The sequence below is a fragment of the Rana temporaria genome, chromosome 5, assembly GCF_905171775.1.
Source record: "Rana temporaria chromosome 5, aRanTem1.1, whole genome shotgun sequence".
NCBI classification, from domain to species: Eukaryota; Metazoa; Chordata; class Amphibia; order Anura; family Ranidae; genus Rana; species Rana temporaria.
The window spans coordinates 113,973,221-113,995,219 of NC_053493.1; the positions used below are offsets into that span (position 1 = coordinate 113,973,221).

At 45.7% G+C, this 21,999-nt stretch overlaps 1 protein-coding gene across 3 annotated transcripts in view; it reads right to left on the reverse strand.

Moving 5' to 3' along the window:
• The window catches only part of DNAJC13 (DnaJ heat shock protein family (Hsp40) member C13), a 220,226-nt gene that overhangs the window by 4,244 nt on the left and 193,983 nt on the right, over positions 1-21,999 (reverse strand). For 2 of the 3 annotated variants that reach the window (XM_040353030.1, XM_040353031.1), the window contains exons 55-56: positions 20,125-20,268; positions 19,335-19,434 (exon numbers count right to left, since the gene is read on the reverse strand). In XM_040353030.1, the coding sequence (XP_040208964.1) occupies positions 19,335-19,434; positions 20,125-20,268 (244 nt within the window). Of the gene's footprint in view, positions 1-7,443; positions 7,554-19,334; positions 19,435-20,124; positions 20,269-21,999 lie in introns of all 3 variants that reach the window. The other variant, XR_005749412.1, reaches the window with a different exon arrangement.

Here is a 21,999-nt window from a genome sequence, read left to right on the forward strand (position 1 = left end):
AGTTTTACTGCTACAGGTTAGCCACTGTGTGCCAGACAGATCACGTATTATATACGTGATCCCGCACTTCTGGGAAACAGGCGCAATAGGAAATGCTGCCAAGGCAGAGTGCCGTTATGTCAGTAGGGAAGGCATGGACCCTGTGTTCCTAAAATCCATGCCTTTTCTTAGTAAAAGCACCTCCCACACAGTACAAAGACACTGGTTAGGCACATACATTTAACCCTTTTGTTAACCCCTTCCCAGCCAGTGTCATTAGTACAGTGACAGTGCATATTTTTAACACTGATCACTGTATTAGAGTCACTGGTTCCCAAAAAAGTGCCAGTGTACGATTTGTTCGCTGTAATATCGCAGTCATGCTATTGCAGTCGTTACTAGTTAAAAAAAAATATATATATATATATATATATATATATCCCATAGTTTGTAAACGCTATAACTTTTGTGCAAAGCAATACATTTTGCGTTTGCAGTCATTCCTTGTAATCGAGGTCCTCCAGTTCCCTTATTTTTGTTGCCCTTCTTTGGACTCTCTCCAGTTCCAGCACATCCCTTCTGAGGACTGGTGACCAGAACTGGACAGAATATGCTCCTAAAGCATTCCCATTTTTCTTCCGTGTCCAATGTACAGTATCTTACAAAAGTCAGTACACCCGTCACATTTTTGTAAATATTTTATTATATCTTTTCATGCGACAACATTGAAGAAACTACACTTTCTTACACTGTAAAGTAGTGAGTGTACAGCTTGTATAACAGTGTAAATTTACTGTCCCCTCAAAATAACGCCACACACAGCCATTAATGTCTAAACCACTGGTAACAAAAACGAGTACAAGGTCTCAGGTGTGAATAATAATAATAATGCTTACACTTATATAGCGCCAATTACACCGTTGCCGATGTGTCTAAGCGCTGATAATGGTTGTCATTATTACCCAACTCAATGGTACTCATTTTACCGTCCTCGGAAGGTTCGATCCCGCCGGGATCGAACCTGCAACCCTTGGGACACAGGCAATCACAGACTGCTGCAAAGGAGCATTAGCCCCCTGTGCCATCTTACCAGCTTATGAATGGGGAGCAGATGGGTTAAATTTGTTGTTATCGTTCTTATACTGGTCAGTGGAAGTTCAACATGGCACCTCATGGCAAAGAACTCTGAGATTCTTAAAAAAATAATTTTTGACCTACATAAAGATGGCCTAGGCTATAAGGAGATTGCCAAAACCCTGGAATTGAGCTGCAGCGCGGTGGCCAAGACCATACAGCGGTTTAACAGGAGAGGTTCCACTCAGAAGAGGCCTCGCCATGGTCGACCAAAGAAGTTAAGTGCTCAGCGTCATATACATAGGTTGTCTTTGGGAAATAAACGTATGAGTGCTGCCAGCATTGGGGAGCTACAGTTCATTGAGGGAACCATGAATGCCAACATGTACTGTGACATACTGAAGCAGAGAATGATCCCCTCCCTTCAAACTGGGCCGCAAGCCAGTATTCCAACATAGCAAACCCAAACACACCTCCAAGACGGCCACTGTCTTGCTAAAGAAGGTGATAGACTGGCCAAGCATGTCTGCAGACCTAAACCCTATTGAGCATCTGTGGGGCATCCTTAAGTGGAAGGTGGAGGCGCGCAAGGTCTCCAACATGCACCAGCTCCGTGATGGAGGAGTGGAAGAGGACTCCAGTGGCAACCTGTGAGGCTCTGATGAATGCCATACCCAAGAGGGTTTAGGCAGTGCTGGAAAATAGTGGTGGCCACACAAAATATTGACACTTTGGACCCAATTTGGATATTTTCACTTAGAGGTGTACTCACTTTTGTTGCCAGCAGTTTAGACACTAATGGCTGTGTTGAGTGGACAGCAAATTGACACTGTTATACAAGCTGTACACTCACTACTTTACATTGTAGCAAAGTGTAATTCAGTGTTGTCACATGAAAAGAAATAATAAAATATTTTTAAAAATATGAGGGGTGTACTCACTTTTGTGAGATACTGTATCTAGGATTTGGTCTCAATTGATGTCATGTAGTAACTTTCGCAGTTCAGAAAAATTGGCTTTATAGGTAGATTCAGTAAGAGTTAGGCCGACTTATCAGTAGATAAGCCGACCTAACTCAGAATCTACGCCGACTTATGTTTAAGCGTATGCTCAAACAGAGATACGCTTAAACATATCTAAGATAAGACGGCTTGCGGCGTCCTATCTTAGGTTGCAATTTTTCGGATGGCCGCTAGGTGGCGCTTCCATTGCGGTCGGTGTAGAATATTTAAATGATTTAATACGCCGATTCACGAACGTACGCCCGGCCGCCGCAGTAGTTTTACGCCGTTTCCGTAAGGCATTAGCAGGCCTAAAGTTATTCCATCTATTAGGTGGAATAACAATGTTAAAGTATGGCCGCCGTTCCCGCCGCGAGATTCAAATTTTTTACATCGTTTGCGTAAGTCGTCCGCGAATCGGGATTTACGTCGTTTACGTCCACGTCGTAATCAATAGGCCCGTGCGGCGTACTTAGCCGCAATGCACACTGGGAAATGTAGGCGCCCGGCGCATTAAAAAAAAAAAAAACGTAAAAAACGTGAGGTCAAGCCTCATTACCAGAAAACAAACCCCCCTCCAACACATTTGAATTCGGCGCCCTTACGCCCGCCCGCTTTAGGCTACGCCGCCGTATATTAGCAGGCAAGTACATTGAGAATCATGTACTTGCCTAGCTAACTTACGGCGGCGTAGCCTAAACAGGCTAAGCTACACCGCTGCAAGTTTAAGCCTTTCTCTGTGAATCTACCCATTAGTGTTCATGTGCTACCCTTGTGTCTCCTTTTTCTATGTTTTACGTTAAATGTGATCATCCTATGAACGCTAGATTCCCAAATTGTCCCGTATTTCCACATCTGAGATCAGACTTGGATCGTTCGTAATTAATGAATCTAGCAGGGCGTTCTTTCTAGTTGGGGATACCACCAACTGGGACATTAAATTGTCCTGTAAGACATTCAAGAAATGACGGCCTTTAATAAGTGCGCTGACCCCTCTGCACAGTCAATATCTGGATAATTGAAGTCGCCCCCCATTACGATGACATTTCCCAGTCTCGCTGCCATTTCTAACTCTGATAGTAGGTCCTGCTCCTCCTCCAGGTTGCATGGTCTTTAACATACCCCCACTATTAATTTCCACTTGCTTCTTCTCTTAAGTTCTACCCATACTGATTCCACCTCCCCCTCGTCCCGTTAACAATGTCGCTCGGCTCTACCACACACCCTTCCCCCTTTTCTACCTTCCCTGTCTTTCCAATATAAGGAACATTTGCCAGCCAATCGTGTGAGCTGTCAAATCAAGTTTCAGTTATTCCCACAAAGTCTAAGTCCTCCTCATGTAATACCAGCTCTGGTTCCTTTATTTTGTTAGCTAGGCTCCTAGCATTGTATGGCTACATATGAACTTCCCCTTAAAGCGGAGGTTCACCCGCACATGACACTATTTCCCCCTAGATGGATGCTCGTTTTGTCTAGGGGAATCGGCTAGTTGTTTTAAAATATGATCTGTACTTACCGTTTACGAGATGCATCTTCTCCGCCGCTTCCGGGTATGGGCTGCGGGACTGGGCGTTCCTATTTTGATTAACAGTCTTCCGAGAGGCTTCCGACGGTCGCATCCATTGCGTCACGATTTTTCCGAAAGAAGCCGAACGTCGGTGCGCAGGCGCAGTATAGAGCCGCACCGACGTTCGGCTTCTTTCGGCTACTAGTGACGCGATGGATGCGACCGTCGGAAGCCTCTCGGAAGACTGTCAATCAAGAAGGAACGCCCGCTCCCGAAGACCCATACCCGGAAGCGACGGAGGAGATGCATCTCGAAAACGGTAAGTACAGCTCATATTTTAAAACAACTAGCCGATTCCCCTAGACAAAACGAGCAGGAATCTAAGGGGAAAACATAAAAAAAAACATAATTGGGTGAACTCCCGCTTTAATTTTCCTCATGCTTTGTTTTAGAATTGTCCTTGCATTCACCCCAGGATTAGAAATTACAGCTGTATTATCCTTGTTGACTCCACTATTGCCCTCTGTCCTTTGCTCACTGCTGGCTATTGCTTCCTCTAACCCCCTCCACCCCACACCCAATACATAGTTTAAAAGTCCCTCCAACTTTGTGGCCATCTTTCTTCCCAATAGGGCTGTACCATCCCCATTAAGTTGCAGTCCACCCTTACTATAGAGCAAGTAACCGACTGAGAAGTCAGCCCAGTTCTCCAGGAACCAGAACCCCTTTTTCCTACACCAATTCCACAGCCATTTGTTCAGTTCCCTAAGCTAATGTTGCCTCTCTGGTGTGGCTCGTGGTACAGGTAGTATTTCGAAGAAAACTACCATGCAGCTCCTATTCCTCAATCTTTTCCCAAAGTCCCTAAAATAATCTTTTAGGATTTTCCACCTTCCTCTAACTTTGTCATTGGTGCCGTGTCCTCCCCAGCCCCGCTCAATAATCTGTCCACCCAATCTGCGATGTGCCGAACCCGAGCGCACGGTAAACATACTGTTCGGTGACCATGGTCTTTCTGACAGATTGCCCACTCTGTCCTCCTAATAATTGAGTCCCCCACTACCAGCTAGCCCTTCCTGTATCTCTGCCCCCCTCCTAACTGGAGCTGTCACTCCCCTGGCAGCTAGGGGAGGGCGCCTGCTCCAGTACTGCCACCCCTGAGCCAATATCCCCAGCATCATGCAACTTTGCATATTTTTTGAGGTGTACCAGCTCAGGACTGGCCTCCCTACCGCTCTTCCCCCTACCCCTACTTGTTGTAATATTAATATATACGTGTATGTATTTTATATATTGTGTTATATGCATAACATGCAGGCATTCCAGGACAAGCCCATTTTACACATCAAAAGGGTGTTAAAGATTGTACAGGCCACATTGGTATCTGTTAATCTAATTGTACATATCAAAGGGGACTTGTTAATGTTAATATGCAAGAATGCAAATTAGGGCAGTTGATGACTGTTTCCGGCTGGGGGTCATTATTTGTCGCTCTGAAAGACAAGAGGGTAGATCAAACACCTAATGGAGACGGCCAATCAAATTGCTCAGCCATTCAGTTTATAGGGAATATAATCTGGAGTTCTGTCTTGTCATATTTCATGATTATGAAGGCACATATCTAGGACAGATGGGACTCCGAGTTATATTTACTCTGTTGGATTTTTGTCATCTGTTGCAAGTATTGGACTTTGTTCTGTGTTAGAAGTCAATAAAAAGTGCATCTCTCTGGAAGAGTCAGGTTGCTGCTGGAATATAAAACTTATATGATCATTATAATAACTACTAATTAATTATCTAACCACTATACTACTTCACTACAGTTGTCACTTCTGCTACCTGCCGAGTGGACTGAATGAAAAAAAAACACACGAAGAGGTCGCTGTACTAAGTGATGATCTTCCCCGCTGAACTACTGTGTTCCACTTTACTATTGTGTTTAGACTGGGGGACTGCCACCCCCCTGTCCCCGCCAGAACACACTGCCTATTGGCTGCGAGCGCTGATTAGATGCTGGTTTTCCAGGGCCGAATATTGGCTGGCCGATATTTGGCCCGTGTGTACCAGCCTCAACTGTTGTCTCTCTCTCCTACAGTCTTGTGTGCTGGGAATTTTAGGAAGAGGATTTCAAGACATCTAAAACGTACACCAGTAGTAGGTAAAACAAAAGAAATTATGTTTTAAAGGACTTTATTACTGCACACTTTCTTTAACTCCTTCACCCTCGGAAGGATTTGCCCCCTTCATGACCATTGTTTGCGATACGGCACTGGGTCGCTTTAACTGACAATTGCATGGTCGTGCAAAGTTGTAGCAAAACAAAATTGATGTCCCCCCCACAAAAGATTTCTTTTGGTGGTATTTGATCAACCCTGCGGTTTTTATTTTTTGTGCTATAAACAAAAATAAAAGCGTAAATTAAAAAAAAAAAAACAACAATATTTTTTCCCTTTTGCTATAAAAAAGATCCCCCAAAAAATATAAAAAAAATAATAATTTCTTCCTCAGTTTAGGCCAATATGTATTCTTCTACATATTTTTGATAAAAATAAATAAATCGCAATAAGCGTATATTGATTAGTTTGCGCAAAAGTTATAGCGTCTAAATAGCATTTTTATTATATTTTACTAGCAATGGTGGCGATCTGCAATTTTTATTGGGACTGTGACATTGCAGTAGACAGATCGGACACCTGACACATTTTTTGGGACCTCTGACATTTATACAGCAATCAGAGCTCAAAATAGCCACTGATTACTGTATAAATGTCACTGGCCAGGAAGGGGTTAACACTAGGGGGTGATCATGGGGTTAAATGTGTGCCCTAGGGAGTGATTCTAACGGGGGGATGGCAATGCCTGAAGGAGAAGACATATCGCTGTTTATACTTAGTATGAACAGATGCGTCTCCTCACCCCTGACAGAACAGAGATCTGTCGGTTTACATTGACAGATCTCCATTCTGTGTCTCTCAGGAGCGATTGTGGATGTCCGGCGAACATCCCGGCTGCAAAGGAACATGCATCAGCTCCGTCGTGCGTGCCCCATAGTGGTCTTAAAGCGGCTGACGTATACATACAGCGATTTGCCCAGGCGAGCCGACCTGCCACAGTATAACTGCGGCAGCTGGTCATCTAGTGGTTAATGTGGTTGTAAACCCTTACAGATACCCAGTCAAGTGACTGGCCTCAGGTGATACAGAGATGAAACAAATCCTCCTACATAAGTTGTATCTGTTTACCTGCTGTAGTCTCTTCTCAACAGCTGTCCAGAATTTTTAAATCTTGTCTGAGCGGTCAGAAAAAAGGGGACAGGGAGCTGAAGTTACACTCTGCAGAACTCAGTGAGAAGAGCTCTGAGCGCTGATTGGAGGGAAGGGACACACCCCCTTTCACAAACCACACGGATACAGAGCCGAGGCTGTCAATCTGCTGGAGATCCCTTCCCTGTCACCATTTTTCTCTTGGTGTCATTAAAACTTATGAGAAGCGATTCATGCTGATAGCAGAGGAATAAAGCAGCAGACAGAAATGACACTTAGTGCTGTTGAGTGGGATAATAGACACTATAGAGGAATATGCGGTGTTCATATTTCAGGTCTGAAATTTTCAACCACTTTTACCTCCAATATAAACCTAATGGAACACATATGATGGTAGATTTATGAAAAACTCTGCAAATCATGTTCTTACCATTATGAAGCCACCAGTTCCAAAATGCAAACATAGAAAGCACCAACGATGTGCTGTAGCTTACCTGATACCATACTGTACAATTAAATAGTCATACACCTAGAAGGTTGCAGGGTTTTACAGGAACATTGCATACAGTACAAGATGCAGGAAATTCAGCAGGTGCAACAAGCAAAATAGATGGTCTACCTGGTGTTACAGAGCAACACAGCAGTTAGCAAGCTGCTTGGAAGAGAGCATCTAAAGCCCACTTCTGAGGTGAAGGGGGCTGCTACCAGTAAGAAGGGAAGGAGAGACACCTGAAGGAAGAAAAGAAAAGTGAAAAGCCAGGGAAGAGGTTAGGAAGAAGAAGATTACAATATGCAGAAGGGCTTTCCGCAAAAAATGGCCTCAACAAGCACTTGCACCACCTCACCAGTCAGGAAATAAATGCACATAATGTGTAGCTTAGCGAGTCGTCTTTCATTAAAGGCTCTAGACCAGGGGGCCCTCAAACTACGGCCCTCCAGTTGTTCAGGAGCTACAATTCCCATCATGCTCAGTGATTGTCAGAGTTTTACAATGCCTCATGGGATTTGTAGTTCCGCAACAGCTGGACGGCCATAGTTTGACGATCCCTGTAATCTAGACAATCACTGAAATTCGGAAAGGCAAGTATAGAATACCAATTGCACTCTTCTATGCTACAATTAGGGCCCATGGAAAGCCCAATCAGAGCAACGTCCAAAGCCGATCGTTCTGTACCGTCATCTGACTACACTGATTGTTTACCAATAGAATATTAGGAGAAATCTCCAATACACCTCGGGATGGTGAGGAAGACCAATATATTCGGAACTTTTAGTTATATTTTAAAGGCCAAACTTTTATTTATTTTTTAAGCTTTGGGTGAGTGGGGAGGGATTAGAACCCGACAGTTTTTATTTCTGTGTGTGAGCCTGTTAGGGAGATCCACCCTATATTTGTCTTGTTTACCATTATCATTGAAAGTATAAGAAAAACACTGAATTTTGGGGTTGGCCCCAGAAAAGTAATAGAGGAAATCTTCTAACGGGCGCACTAGTTCTTGTAGCCCGGGGGTCCCCAAAGAATTCCCTTAATTTGCAGTGATTTCCTCTCACTTCCTGTTTGGCTATGAGATAGGAAGTGAAGGTACATCTCTGCAATGGGACACAGATGACGGAAAAATCTGACGGGGGTTTTAACCCTCGCTCTATCCAAAAAAGGAAATAAAAAGTTTTGCCTATAGTTCTACAGGGAAACCTGTCCTAAGAATAGGTCACCTGCCATTGCTGGGAATGCAAATTATGGAAGCCTGGCAACTAGCATTTGTTGGTAATGGCTGTTTCCAGATGTACAGGACTTCAGAGGGTAGTGTCATATATACCTTACACTCAGCTTGAAAATGGACGGCCGCGGTCTGAGATTCAGCATGTCAGGGATAAAGTAAGGGTTCGAGACATGCAGTGACACAGTGAGGCATGTATCAGCGGCACAGTGAGGCATGTAATAGTGGCACAGTCTGGCATGTAATAGTGGCACAGTCTGGCATGTAATAGTGGCACAGTCTGGCATGTAATGGCACAGTGAGGTATGTAATATTGGCACAGTCTGGCATGTAATGGCACAGTGAGGTATGTAATATTGGCACAGTCTGGCATGTAATGGCACAGTGAGGTGAGGCATGACTAGTAGGAAGGGGGACGCCTTATATGTATATGTATATACCAAAAACAACATTTTAGCTGGAAAATTAGGGGGTCGTCTTATACGCCGGCAAATACAGTACACTATATTATCAAAAGTATTGGGATGCCTACCTCTATACCCACATGAATTTTAATGGCTTCCCAGTCTTGGTCTGAAGGGTTCAATATTGAGTTGGCCCACCCTTTGTAGCTATAACAGCTTCAACTCTTCTGGGAAGGCTGTCCACAAGGTTTAGGAGTGTGTCTATGGCAGTGATGGTGAACCTTGGCACCCCAGTTTTGGAACTACATTTCCCATGATGCTCATGCACTCTGCAGTGTAGTTGAGCATCATGTAGTTCCAAAACATCTGGGGTGCCAAAGTTCGCCATCACTGGTCTATGGGAATGTTTGACCATTCTTCCAGAAGCGCATTCGCGAGGTCAGGCACTGTTGTGGATGAGAAGGCCTGGCTCGCAGTGTCTGCTCCAATTCATCCCAAAGGTGTTCTAATCGGGTTGAGGTGCAGGCCAGTCAAGTTCCTCCACCCTAAACTCGCTCATCCATGCCTTTATGAACCTTGCTTTGTGCACTGGTCCAAATCATTTGGTGGGGGGGGGCTTATGATGTTGGTTTGGCTTGACCCTATAATGCCACTAAAGGGAACTCTTAAGGCGTCAGCATACCAAGACATTTTGGACAATTTCATGCTCCCAATTTTGTGGGAACACTGTGAAGATGGCCCCTTCCTGTTCCAAAATGACTGCGCACCAGGGCACAAAGCAAGGTCCATAAAGACATGGAAGAGCGAGTTTGGGGTGGAGGAACTTGACTGGCCTGCACAGAGTCCGCACCTCAACCCCATAGAACGCCGTTGGCATGATTTAGAGCAGAGACTGCGAGCCAGGTCTTCTTGTCCACATTAGTGCCTGACCTCACAAATGCACTTCTGGAAGAATGATCAAACATTCCCATAGACACACTCCTAAACCTCGTGGACAGCCAGGCGTCCCAATACTTTTGGTAATATAGTGTATGTGCCAATTTGTTACTGGTACATTGTATGCGCACATTAAATTTTACCTAGCAGTGGAAATTGCCAGTGACTACACATATGGTCATGTGTGCTAATCTATCACATACACTACACAATATGTGCTGCACTTGAAAGTCACGTTGCACAAAAGAATGCAAACGCCTCCATTAAGGGAAGAAGTAGAGGGTTTAACAGGTAAAGACAGTGGCAGGTACTTAAAGGGGTTCCATCTCTTGGGAAAGTTCTTGTTTCACAAACTCTCTCCAATTGGATATGGATTGTCTCCATTTTATTTTCTAGTATCCAAATCCCCCCATTCTCTGCAAATAATCAGTCATCGCGATACAAACATGGCAACACTGCATAGATATGTGAGCAACAACATGGAATCATAGTGTTCAAAAAATAAAAACGGCAGAGGTGAAAAAATACCACCAAAAGAAAGCTCAATTTGTCGGGAAAAAAAAGGACATACATTTTATTTGGGTACACCGCGCAATTGTCAGTTAAAGCAACGCAGTGCCGTATTGCAAAAAAATGGGCTGGCCACGAAGGGGGTAAATCTTCCGGAGCTGAAATGGTTAATGTATCCCACTGTAAAGAGATAATCAAGGTTGTACACTTGACTACCTGACAGTGGTCATAATGTTATGGCTGATCAGTGGATTCCTGTAAAAGTAAGCGTCTGTTGTAACAGGATCTTGTATTTTTTTGCAGACAGCGGCATAATATAGAGTCTGTGACACAAGTCTTACCACAAGAGGCAGAAATAACGTTTAGGGTTCAATGATTTTCTGAAAGTCACTGAGGTCATGGGTTTCAATAACTCCTGGTCACAAGTGGGTGGGAGAAGTGAACAAGTACATCCATATGCTCCCTTCCACACAGACTCCCCTAGCTGCATGCACATTCCTGAAAATAAGCATGCACATGTAGACATACAGGAGCATGCAACAGAATACAGGGAACTACCACAATACGCCTACAAAACCACTTGCTTTTTAAAGAACCTATCACTTAAAGAGGTCTGCTCACATAATTTGTAATAAAAACAGCTTTGCCATTCTGAAGCTTCCCTCCGACCACTTTGCATATTATTTTATATATACTGTGATTCTGTACTTGCCAAATATGCTGCAGAAATCTCCCTCCACTGAGTCTGACTGCAGCCATTTTAACGGTGGGCAGCTGAAGCTGCTGCCTGTTCACTTCCTGGATTTACACCGAGGCAAACCTTCCAGCTCTGCAGCTCTCATTGGCCCTCTTATGACTCACCCCCCCCCCCCCTCTCATCATAGTGAGAGAGAGCCAAGCATGAGGTCATAAGCCTAGGCTAATGACCAGACAAGAAACAGGAAGTGAGCTGTATAAGGTAGCTATTGGCAGAAATAAAATGTTTTACTATCCAAATTTAAAACAACAAGGGCAGAAGATTCAATAGATGGAAAGTTAAAAACTTGACTGAAGGTTTCGCTTTAAAGGTAAAAAAAAATAATTCCCTAAATAGCTTCCTTTACCATAGTGCAGTCCTCCTTCCCTTACCTCATCCTTTGATTTTGCTTTTAAATGTCCTTATTTCTTCTGAGAAATCCTCACTTCCTGTTCTCCTGTCTGTAACTCCACACCGTAATGCGAGGCTTTCTTTCTGGTGTGGAGTGTTGTGCTCGCCTCCTCCCTTGGACTATAGGAGAGTCAGGACGCCCACTAACACACAGCTCCTTTCTCCATCTGCAACGTAGAGAGCGTCCTGACTCTCCTGTAGTGCAAGGGAGGGGGCGAGCACGACACTCCACACCAGGGAGAAAGCCTCGCATTACTGTGCAATTACTGCCTGTTCCTCAGTGGTGTTCTGCTGCCCCCCATGTCATTATGGTGTCCTGCAGTAATGCAGTGGTCAGAAGAGGAAACCACTTCTGGAAGAATTGAATGCGTAACATTCTTCACTTATCTCTTCAACACACACAGTGCACTTTGGCAATGCAGGCAGCAGTAAAGGTGTTACATTTTTTTCTTTACAGAGATCGTTTTTTTTCTTTCACTCCAACCATTCGACTTGAAATGTATAACACAACTCTTTCTGTTGGTTTAATAGATCAGGATAAATAAACCACGTAGTTACTTGTAGTGCCATTTCACATTGGCGCGCGTACCTGTGCCATTCAGTGCGACGTGATTTTCAGTCCATTCATTTGAATGCACTGGATCTCACGATATGTACTGCATGCACTACTGTTAAAAACGCACTGCAACTGGATTGCATCGTACAGTACCATGCAATCAGATGCAGGCAAACACACTGCGTTGGCAATCTGTGTTTGGGGCGTCATAAAGAATCTCCTGAAAAGCAATGTTGTTTCCTGCACCGCGTTAAGGTGTGAATGGTCGCCAAGTTTTGTAATACATTTATTTTATATGTAAAGATAAACATGGGCGGGGGGCGTGGCCTGGAGCGGCATGAGATAGGACGCGTGTAAGCCGAGCTCCGCTGGCCGAAAATCCTATCTTGTTATCCTCGGTTCCTAAAGCTACTTCACGGACCCCCGTGGACACCCCCTGACTAGGGCACATTGTGGGAGCATGTCGCCGCCGAAGAAGTCCTCCGGTGCGATAGCTAAACTAGCGCAATTCCGCCATCCAGACACTGATTCGGCAGACCAAGATGGCGCCGCTGCACGTGGAGAGGAGGTGGGGGCCCAGAAGTCAGATACAGCCCGACTCCTTCAAGCTATAACAGCGTGTCAGGAAGCGGTTACGTCCTGCCAGACTACCCTGACTTCACGGATAGAGGAGGTAAAGGTGGATATATCCTTAGTCAGGCAGGACTTCCAGAAACTGAGGGACAGGGTCACGGAGGCCGAAGCCAGGATTGATGCGGTGGAGGACACCCTCCCCCCCCTACAGATCTCCTCTGACGCCATGCAAGTTCAAATCAATCAGCTTCTTCAGAAGCAAGACGAACTTGAAAATAGAATGCGCAGATGTAATCTCCGCTTTATTGGCCTGCCGGAGGGGGTAGAGGGGAGAGACCCCCAGACGTTCCTGGAGAACCTGCTCTCGGACAGATATGGCAGAGAAGCGCTCTCACCCACGTTTGTTGTGGCCCGCACCTTCATAGCTAAACTGCTGAATTTTAGAGACAGAGACACCATTCTCCGCCTTAGTAGGGAGAAGGGCAATATTCCATTCGGAAATAAGATGGTGGCAGTTTTCCCGGACTTTTCGGCGGATGTACAGAGGAAACGTAAGACCTTCACTGAAGCGAAACGACGCCTACGTATCAAGCATATAAAGTATGCGATGCTGTTCCCAGCTCGACTACGCGTGGAGGGGGAGGACCGGGTACACTTCTTTGAGGACCCTGAGGCAGTCATAGCGTGGCTTGAACGACAGGATGATCGTGGATAAGTATGCCTGCTTTCATTGACTTCATGTTTACTTTTCTTTTTTATCCCCCTTTTTTATTTATTTTTTTCTCTATGTGGCAATATACACGCCCGCAACCCATTTGCCCTTTATTTCTATTTGTACCCTTCTGGGGCGGCCCCCTATGGGACACCCTAACCGCATGCTGCAGCTCTGGAGACGGGGAACTGCACAATGGACGTTGCTCACTATGTTTGTGTTCCCTTGGCCCAGAGCCCGCCGCGGCATACCCTCAGAGAGAGGGAGTGGGTGGGGGTCCCCACATTTGTTTGCCAGCCTCTTGAGTTACTTAGGTGATTCGCCCCCTTTGTTCCGGGGTGGATCCGATGAAGCGGGGGGGAGTGCACGCTAGACTGACACTGCTTTGTAATGAGGTCCCTGCTCCCTCACCCCCCCCCTTCCCCGCTTGAAACTTCCGCAAACACGGGCATGGACTGTGTGGCTGTTCATACTTTGAATATGGAACTTTTAATTTTATTTTTCCACATATTGATGCAACCTTGAACTAACTTTGTTTACCTTTCGTTGGCCGGCGGAGGGACTTCTCCAAAAGCGAGTTCACTCTGGCTAGTGAGCCGAGTCCTGCAACGAGTCGCACACCGCAGCGAAGTTTCGCCCCGTGCGCTGTTACATGCTTCCTGTGCTGGACAATATGGCTGGTAGTCGGATGTTTGATTGCCGGTGTACATAAATATGCTATACTTTTAACCTACCTTTCCTTCACAGGTTGCATGCTGTTTGTGCCAAGTTGGCAGTTAGGGGTTGGTGCCCGCACCAGTTGGGGTTTGTGCAGGGCGGGGTGGGGGGGGCGGGGTTGGGGGGGTTAAGTCGTTAAGAGATGACCACCTATGTTTTATGTCACTGATGCAGCTACATATCAGTCAACTCAGTCACTGTGATGATGCCTTGGTGTCGAGTGTGGGCACACCCGGCTGGGTGCGGCCCCATTACACTACCACCCCGCTTTTAGGGGTTTCATTTTGGGTTTATTTTGATCCATGGCCTCATTAAAGGTGCTCACATGGAATGTGAGGGGGTTGAGAGATCCCATTAAAAGATCAGCAGTGTTTGGGCAATTGAAGAAACTAAGGGCAGATGTGGTGGCCCTAGTGGAGACACACGCCGAAGGTTCTATGCAGAGGGCGCTTAGGCGACCCTGGGTGGGCTGGGCTTACCACTCTGTCCACACTACCCACTCCAGAGGAGTATCCCTTCTGATTGCCAAGACAGTCCACTTTGAACTCCTAGACCTGGAAATAGACCCACTGGGCAGATTTGTGTTCGTAAGGGCAAAACTGCATGGGGATATGGTCCTCATATTAGCCTTCTATGTTCCTCCCCCGTTCCAATTTAATATACTGACTAAGGGTCTTGATTTTATGGCCTTACACCCTGCCACGCCTGCTGTCTGGCTAGGTGATTTTAATAATGTAATGGATACATCTGCTGATAGGTCGCCCGGGCTAGCGGGATCCGTTTCGGGCCCACAGGTAACAAGATTTGCACACCTTCTTGAGGGCTTTAATTTGATTGACACATGGAGGTATAGACATCCCACACTAAGGGCTTACTCGTGCTTCTCAGCCTCCCACAGGACCATGTCCCGCATAGACCTTATATTTTTTTCTAGTTCCCTTCTTCCCAGGCTGGGCGATACCGGGTTCTCACCCAGGTCACTATCCGACCATTGTCCCTGCTGGGCTACGTTGTCTTTGCCCCATGCCCGACCACCGACAACGTGGCGGCTGAACCCCTTTTGGCTGACTCTACTGCCAGAGGACGATGACATGGGGACTGAGTGGGGGCAATTTTTCTCGACTAATGTAGACTCGGCGCGACCACAGGTGGTGTGGGAGGCCTTTAAATTGCATGCCCGGATGACCCTTACTACTCGCATTAACCAAATTAAGCGGAATTCGGCAACAGCAATAGATAGTGCGACGAATGCGTTAGGGGTGGCAGAAAGAGATTTTTTGAATGATCCCACAGAGAGCAGGGCTGGTAGCCTTAGGGTGTGCTCCAGAGCACTTGATCAGTTACTATACGAGAAATCCAAGCGCAAGTTGTTCTTCCTCAGGCAGAGGTCATACGAACATGGTGAAAAGTCCGGGAAACTTCTGGCCTACCTCGTGCATTGTGAGGAAAGGCCACCGGTGGTGATCTCTCTGCGTTCTCCGGATAAAACTCTGGTGAATGCACCCGCACAGGTCGCAGAGATGTTCCGAGAATTCTTCACCTCATTATATGCTACCACGGTGTCCGGTGACCTCTCTGTGATGGAGACCTTTTGGGACGAGATACAGGTTCCACAGTTAACAGAAGCCCAGGCGGAGGGGCTGGAGGAGCCCCTGACCCTTGAGGAGATTACAATAGTCTTAGCAGAATTTCCCGCGTCCAAGGCACCAGGCTCTGATGGCTTACCAGTAGAATTTTATTCCACCTATGCAGAGATATTAGCGCCACAACTATTAAAATTATATAACTCTGTTTTTGAGGACTCTGAAATGCCACCCTCCATGAGGGAAGCTACTATTGTCCTGATCCCCAAGCCGGGCAAGGATCCTTGCCGTCCAGACTCTTATCGCCCCATTTCCCTTCTTCAGGTGGATGTCAAGGTGCTGGCAAAAGTGCTTGCCATCCGCCTGAACAAAGTTATTCTTTCTTTAGTCCATGGAGATCAGGCGGGGTTCATGCCTGGCAGGAACACGTCGTTCAATCTCCGTAGGATGTTTATTAATCTTCAGGCCCCCCATGATAAGTCGGGATCCAGAATAATAGTGACATTGGACACGGCCAAAGCCTTCGACTCGGTCGAGTGGCGATATCTGTGGTCCTGCTTAGGTAAGTTTGGAATGGGGCCCAGGTTCATTAAATGGGTACAGCTTCTCTATCAACAACCGGTGGCCAGGGTCCTGGCCAATGGCTGGCTCTCGGACCGGTTCTCTCTGCATAGGGGTACTAGACAGGGGTGCCCTCTGTCGCCGCTGCTGTATGCGCTGGCGGCGGAGCCACTCGCCATTGCAATTCGCGCCCATGAGGGAATAGTTGGTCTACAGAGGGGGGGGGTGGTGGAAAAGATTAGTACATACGCAGACGATACTCTTCTATATCTTGACGACTCAACCAGCTCTTTGCCCACAGCACTGGACCTCATCGAGAGATTTGGCATGTTCTCTGGTCTTAGGATAAATTGGGACAAGTCCCAGGTACTTCCGCTGGACAGCTACCCTCCCACGGGGGAGAGAGGTTCGCTCCCCTTGCAGAGAGTCAGTGTTATAAAATATCTAGGCATCAGGACAACCAAAGACCCGGGGGATTATGTCCCACTTAACATAGACCCACTGTTCACCATGCTTAAACAGAAGACGCAGACCTGGACACGTCTCCCACTAGGGGTGATGGGCAGAGTGAATCTTATTAAAATGGTCCTATTACCCAAGATACTGTACATGCTCTGGCACTCCCCAGTATACCTTATCCTTAGGCACTTCATGGCTATCGAAGCGATTCTGAAACCCTTTGTCTGGGGGAACAACAGGCACAAACTTCCGTGGCATAAACTTAAGTACCCAACGGACCTGGCGGGTCTTGCCCTGCCTGACTTCAACTTATACTACCTTGCGGCCCAGCTCTCACAAATGTTTCATATAGACAAGACGGATAGGGATAGGTTCGTACATCTCCTATGCCCAGGATGGGTGGGGAGGGCGTTGGATCCTATGGTGGTGATCGCAGGGGGAAATGTGAGAGAGGGTGGAACGGCTGGCCGCACAACATTACTGTATCAGTACCAGAAAGTGTGGTCCATAGCCTTCAAGAAACTACAAGTACCGCTCCTAAACACCTTCACTCCCTTGTGGCATAATTCGGCCATCTCCGAATTTGCACAAATCCCAGATGCTGGATGGTGGAGCTCTAGAGGTATTATTTATTTGTCCCACGTTGTTGCTAATGGGAGACTTAAGTCTATGCTCAGCCTACAGTCGGAATTTGCCCTCCCTGATCAAATGCATCTTAGATATTTGCAGTTGCGTCATGCATATAACACACAATTTCCTTTAGGCAACATCTCCTTGGACGCTAACCCATTGATGGCGGCCGTGAAAAACCCTGACCCTAAAAAGCTAATTTCACAATTTTACTCCATGCTGTCGCTCCCCTCGGCAACTGTGGGGGCATACGCTGTGAAGGTTCGGTGGGAGAATGATTTGGGCCCGGTGGCGGATGACGAGTGGAGCGACGCTCTAGACACATGTAGGTTAGTTTCCCCTAAACTGTCAGATAGACTTACCCAGGTCTTCATACTACACAGAGCGTATCTCACACCCCTTAGAATTTCGAAATATAAACGGGACTCTTCCTCTGTCTGCCCCATGTGTGCTCAGCCAGCAGCCAATTTTTTTCACCTATTATGGTCCTGGCCTAAATTGCAGGCATTTTGGTCGCAGGTAGTTGGACTCCTGCATGACAAGATGGGTTCTCCTGTAACACTCCAGCCGAAGATGTGTCTTCACAAATATGTGAAGTTGTTTATGCATGAGGCACTTTTCTCGGCTAGGAAGGTGATTGCTAGGGGATGGATGCGGCCTGATCCTCCACAGATATCGGCATGGTTGGCAGAGGTTAATGCTTTTTTGCCCTATAAGAAACTGGTTTATGCACACAGGGGTTGCCCTTCCAAATTTGAAAAAGTATGGGACAAGTGGTTAAAATCCTCTGATACCTGTATTAATGCATAGTGATCCCTTTGGGGGATGTGTCTTTCCCTCACTCCCTTTACCTGGGAACGTTACTGCTGCAAGTGGGCAGGGTTTGGTGAATGGAGACGGGTGGTGGGAATTTTTTTATTTTTTTTATTTTCTGGGACGTAGGAGGACATGTAGGTGTGACGTGTGTATTTAGATGTTTTTTGTCACCTTGCTATCTCATGTTTACATGTTCATCTGTTCACCCCCTTGTACTGTGTGACAGACTGATACTTTGACTGATTTGTCAAATGCGTGTATTACTGCATGTTATTTATATTGTATGCATCATCTCTAGTTCTCAATAAAAGACTTTTGGATTAAAAAAAAGTGGATGTAAACCCTAGCGGAATAGCATTTAGTTAGTTTAAGGACTGTGTTTCATAAATGGTGACCATCTTTTAGAAATAAAATACTTGCCCTTTAAAAAAAAAAAAGATAAACATGGGCTATAGATATTTAGATAGTTTGCATTAATATATATTTTTTGCATTTTCACTCTAAAGAGAGACTGAGTTGATTATATAAATTACACTCTTACAATTACTGTATTTATTGGCGTATAACACTCACTTGTTTACCCTGAAAATAGAGGGTAAACTGCGCCTGCGTGTTATACGCAGGGGGCTGTGGAAAGTTTTTCCCCTGAAACTTCCCTCTTAAAGTAAAAGGTGCGTGTTATACGCCGATATACCGTATTTATCGGCGTATAACACGCACCCCAACTTTAAGAGGGAAGTTTCAGGGAAAAAATGTTCCACCGCCCCCTGCGTATAACACGCAGGGTAAAAAAGTGAGTGTTATACGCCAATAAATACAGTATACAATAACTACAAAGATCATAGTTACCAAGTAGCCAACAGCTGAGGCTGCTTGTGGCTCTTATGAGTGGATGCCATGACACAGGCTATTGAAATACAATCAGCAACTAATAATATAAGCTGGTGTGTAGCCCGTAGCGGCACCTTTGATAATCAACATACAAAAACATAGAAGTGTAGCATAATTACATGCTTTAGAATACTTAACTTTACTACAGAAATGTAAATATTGTATTCATTTATATGGCACACCAAAATTCCACATAGCTTTTAGGTCCTCTGTCGTCGTCCTTCTCAACAAACCTACCCTCAGTGTCCACATGTATTTTTATTCACTATACTGCATTTATGTAACCAATTCACCTACCAGTGAGGTATCCTGCTGTTTGTGATTCAGAAATGAACAAGTCATGTTTCTGATCTTTAAAGGCACTCCAGACAGAGGATCGAGACAGGATTTCATTCACCTACAAAGGGAAAGTGAATTGCATTTATTAGGAGCCTTTTCATAATCTTTTTACTTGCTAGTGACTAGAGATGAGCTCAGACATGTTTGGATCTTAAGCCCCATACACACGATCCGAAAATCATACGAAAAATGCCGCTTTCTAATCGATCGTAGATAATCGGATCGTTAGTACAGAGCTTCCGAGAGCCGATCAGGACAGTTCATCCGATTTTATTCTATCGGACATGCACGGAATTTTTTTTTCGTACGATGCCAGATCGTACGATTTTCGTTTAATCAGTACAGCTGTCGTTCGAAAATGCAAAACAAATGCATTACAACACATGACATCACTTCTGATTTTTTATTCTGCCGTACGAGAATTTTTGTGCCTTTAGTAAACTCATCAGATTCGACGTGAGATTAGCATACAAAAAAAAAACGGACGATCATTCGTCCGATAATCGGATCGTGTGTACCAGGCATTAGTCCAAACTTACCCAATCAAGCCCTCCAGGAAGTGATCGCTGTTTTTGTACAATCCTAAGCGGCCAAGATATTCCCTGATGATTGGCATAATACAGACGACCGCTTGCTGGCAGGATCACTCAGGTGGGTCTGGACTAGGATCTGAACACTCCTGAGCTCATCCCTACTAGCGATCAGTCAAATATAAAGGATTCATCTAAACTCTTCCCAGGACACTTACCTGTTCGCCATACTGCAGGCTGCGAGTCATTGACTTCAATGCTTTAACTATCTGAGCTTTTGTTGCCGCTGGACTTTCTATGTTTTCCAGACCTTGTCCTTCAAGTAATCTTAGCAAATATGGAACCAATTCCACTTTTAGAGCCTAGAAAAAAACATTATCAACTTGGTAAAAAAAGAGTGCAGAGAACTATGTACAATATTATGGATGTGCAGGTTAGTGATAAGTAGATAAGATATTAGAAAAGGATTTTTAGGTGAATACAAAAACCCTTTTTTCCCCCCTTTCTCACCCACTGAGGGACAACAGCCCAAACGAGGGGTGGGCAAACAGCAACAATACAAATAATACCCAACAAAACTGATTTGGAGACAGACTGCACGAAGGACCAACAACCAAATCTGACAACTGACAAGTCTGAACACCCTGCCTGATAGGGAACCTTCAAATATGACCAGAGGAAAGTCACTGTGGATCAACATGATGCCCAAGAAAAAAAAACAGATGCCCCCTAACCAGAGAGGAATGATGCAGTAAGGAAGGGAGCATGGAAACACAGACCAAGTGAGATGCCGGGCAACCAAGGGGTGGAATGAATATATTTCTGATAGGGAACGAAAAAACCCAACCTAACGCAGCTAACAAAGAAAGGGATCAAGTCCCCAGGAGCAAGTACCAGACCAGGAATCTGGGAAAAGCCTTTGAAAAGGTAAACCAAGCGAGTCTGAGTTATATGGCTTTTACTTACTCACCCCATAAAAGTCAAGAAAAAAATAATTCATATCTTGAGAGATTGTCAGAACAGGCAATCATCTCAGCAAGGCAAGACTCGCTCCGAAATTGACTAGAAAACATACCATGCAAAGGGTGTGAAAAGGAGATACCAGGATTCAATTTGAGCGTGGCTAAAGGGGTGAAGTTGCATCGGAAACACCCCAACAGGAGTAGACAGGAGATGAAAATTGGAACCTAACCATAACTGGTAAGATAGGTTACAAGGAGCTGCGGTGGCTCAACGCGATTGGCACTGCACTGACAAGCCATTCACCTCTGCAGCTAGGGGTTCGGATCCCGGTCTCGGCAACATGTGAATTGAGTTTGGTGGTCTCAGCCCGGCTCCCGGTGGGTGTGCTATGCGAGGTAAGCCTGCGCTTAGTACGCCCACCCCCCTCCCACAAAAACCACCACACTTACACGCACTCGAAATTGGGTTAACATGCACGCACTTTGACCACGCGGTCTCTAAAAAAAGAGAGGCAAAGGACTAACGGGGCTGGTTGAGCGGGCTAGATCCTCTCACTCCCTTATAGGGAGTCCCTCTGCCCCGTTGGGCTTCAAAGGGACCCCCTCACACACACGCCATTGCCACCCGGGGCATGGAGAAAGGTGGCAGATTGCCTCTGAGGGAGGCCTGCCTACTCCCAACTCCTGCAGTCCGGCTCCACGCACAAAATACACTTTAAAACAAAAAAAAAATCAGATAGGTTACAATACTGATGTAGCAGAGGCTGCTGCTAAACAAGGGACAGGAATCTTATCAGGATTTTTAGCCTGAATTAATCCAGAAAAGGAAACCACATGCAGAAAAAGGACCCTAATCCCAGACAGGTCCCACGGAAGCCTTAAGGCAATTCCTGTTCCTGATGGGGAATACCAGCAGCAGGAGACTAGTTGGTTCCACCTGCAGATGGTGCAGGAAGACAGGTGACCCTGCTCCAACATCTTTCCCCTGCAGCAGAGTCTGAGATGCACCTTGGGGATTTAACCTTTCCTCCATGCCCAGCTGTTCCTAGCTGGGAAGAACTTTGTTCAAGGGGGTCACCAGCATGTGTAAAACGAAGACCCATGGCATCGTTCCTATGGGTACTGGACTAC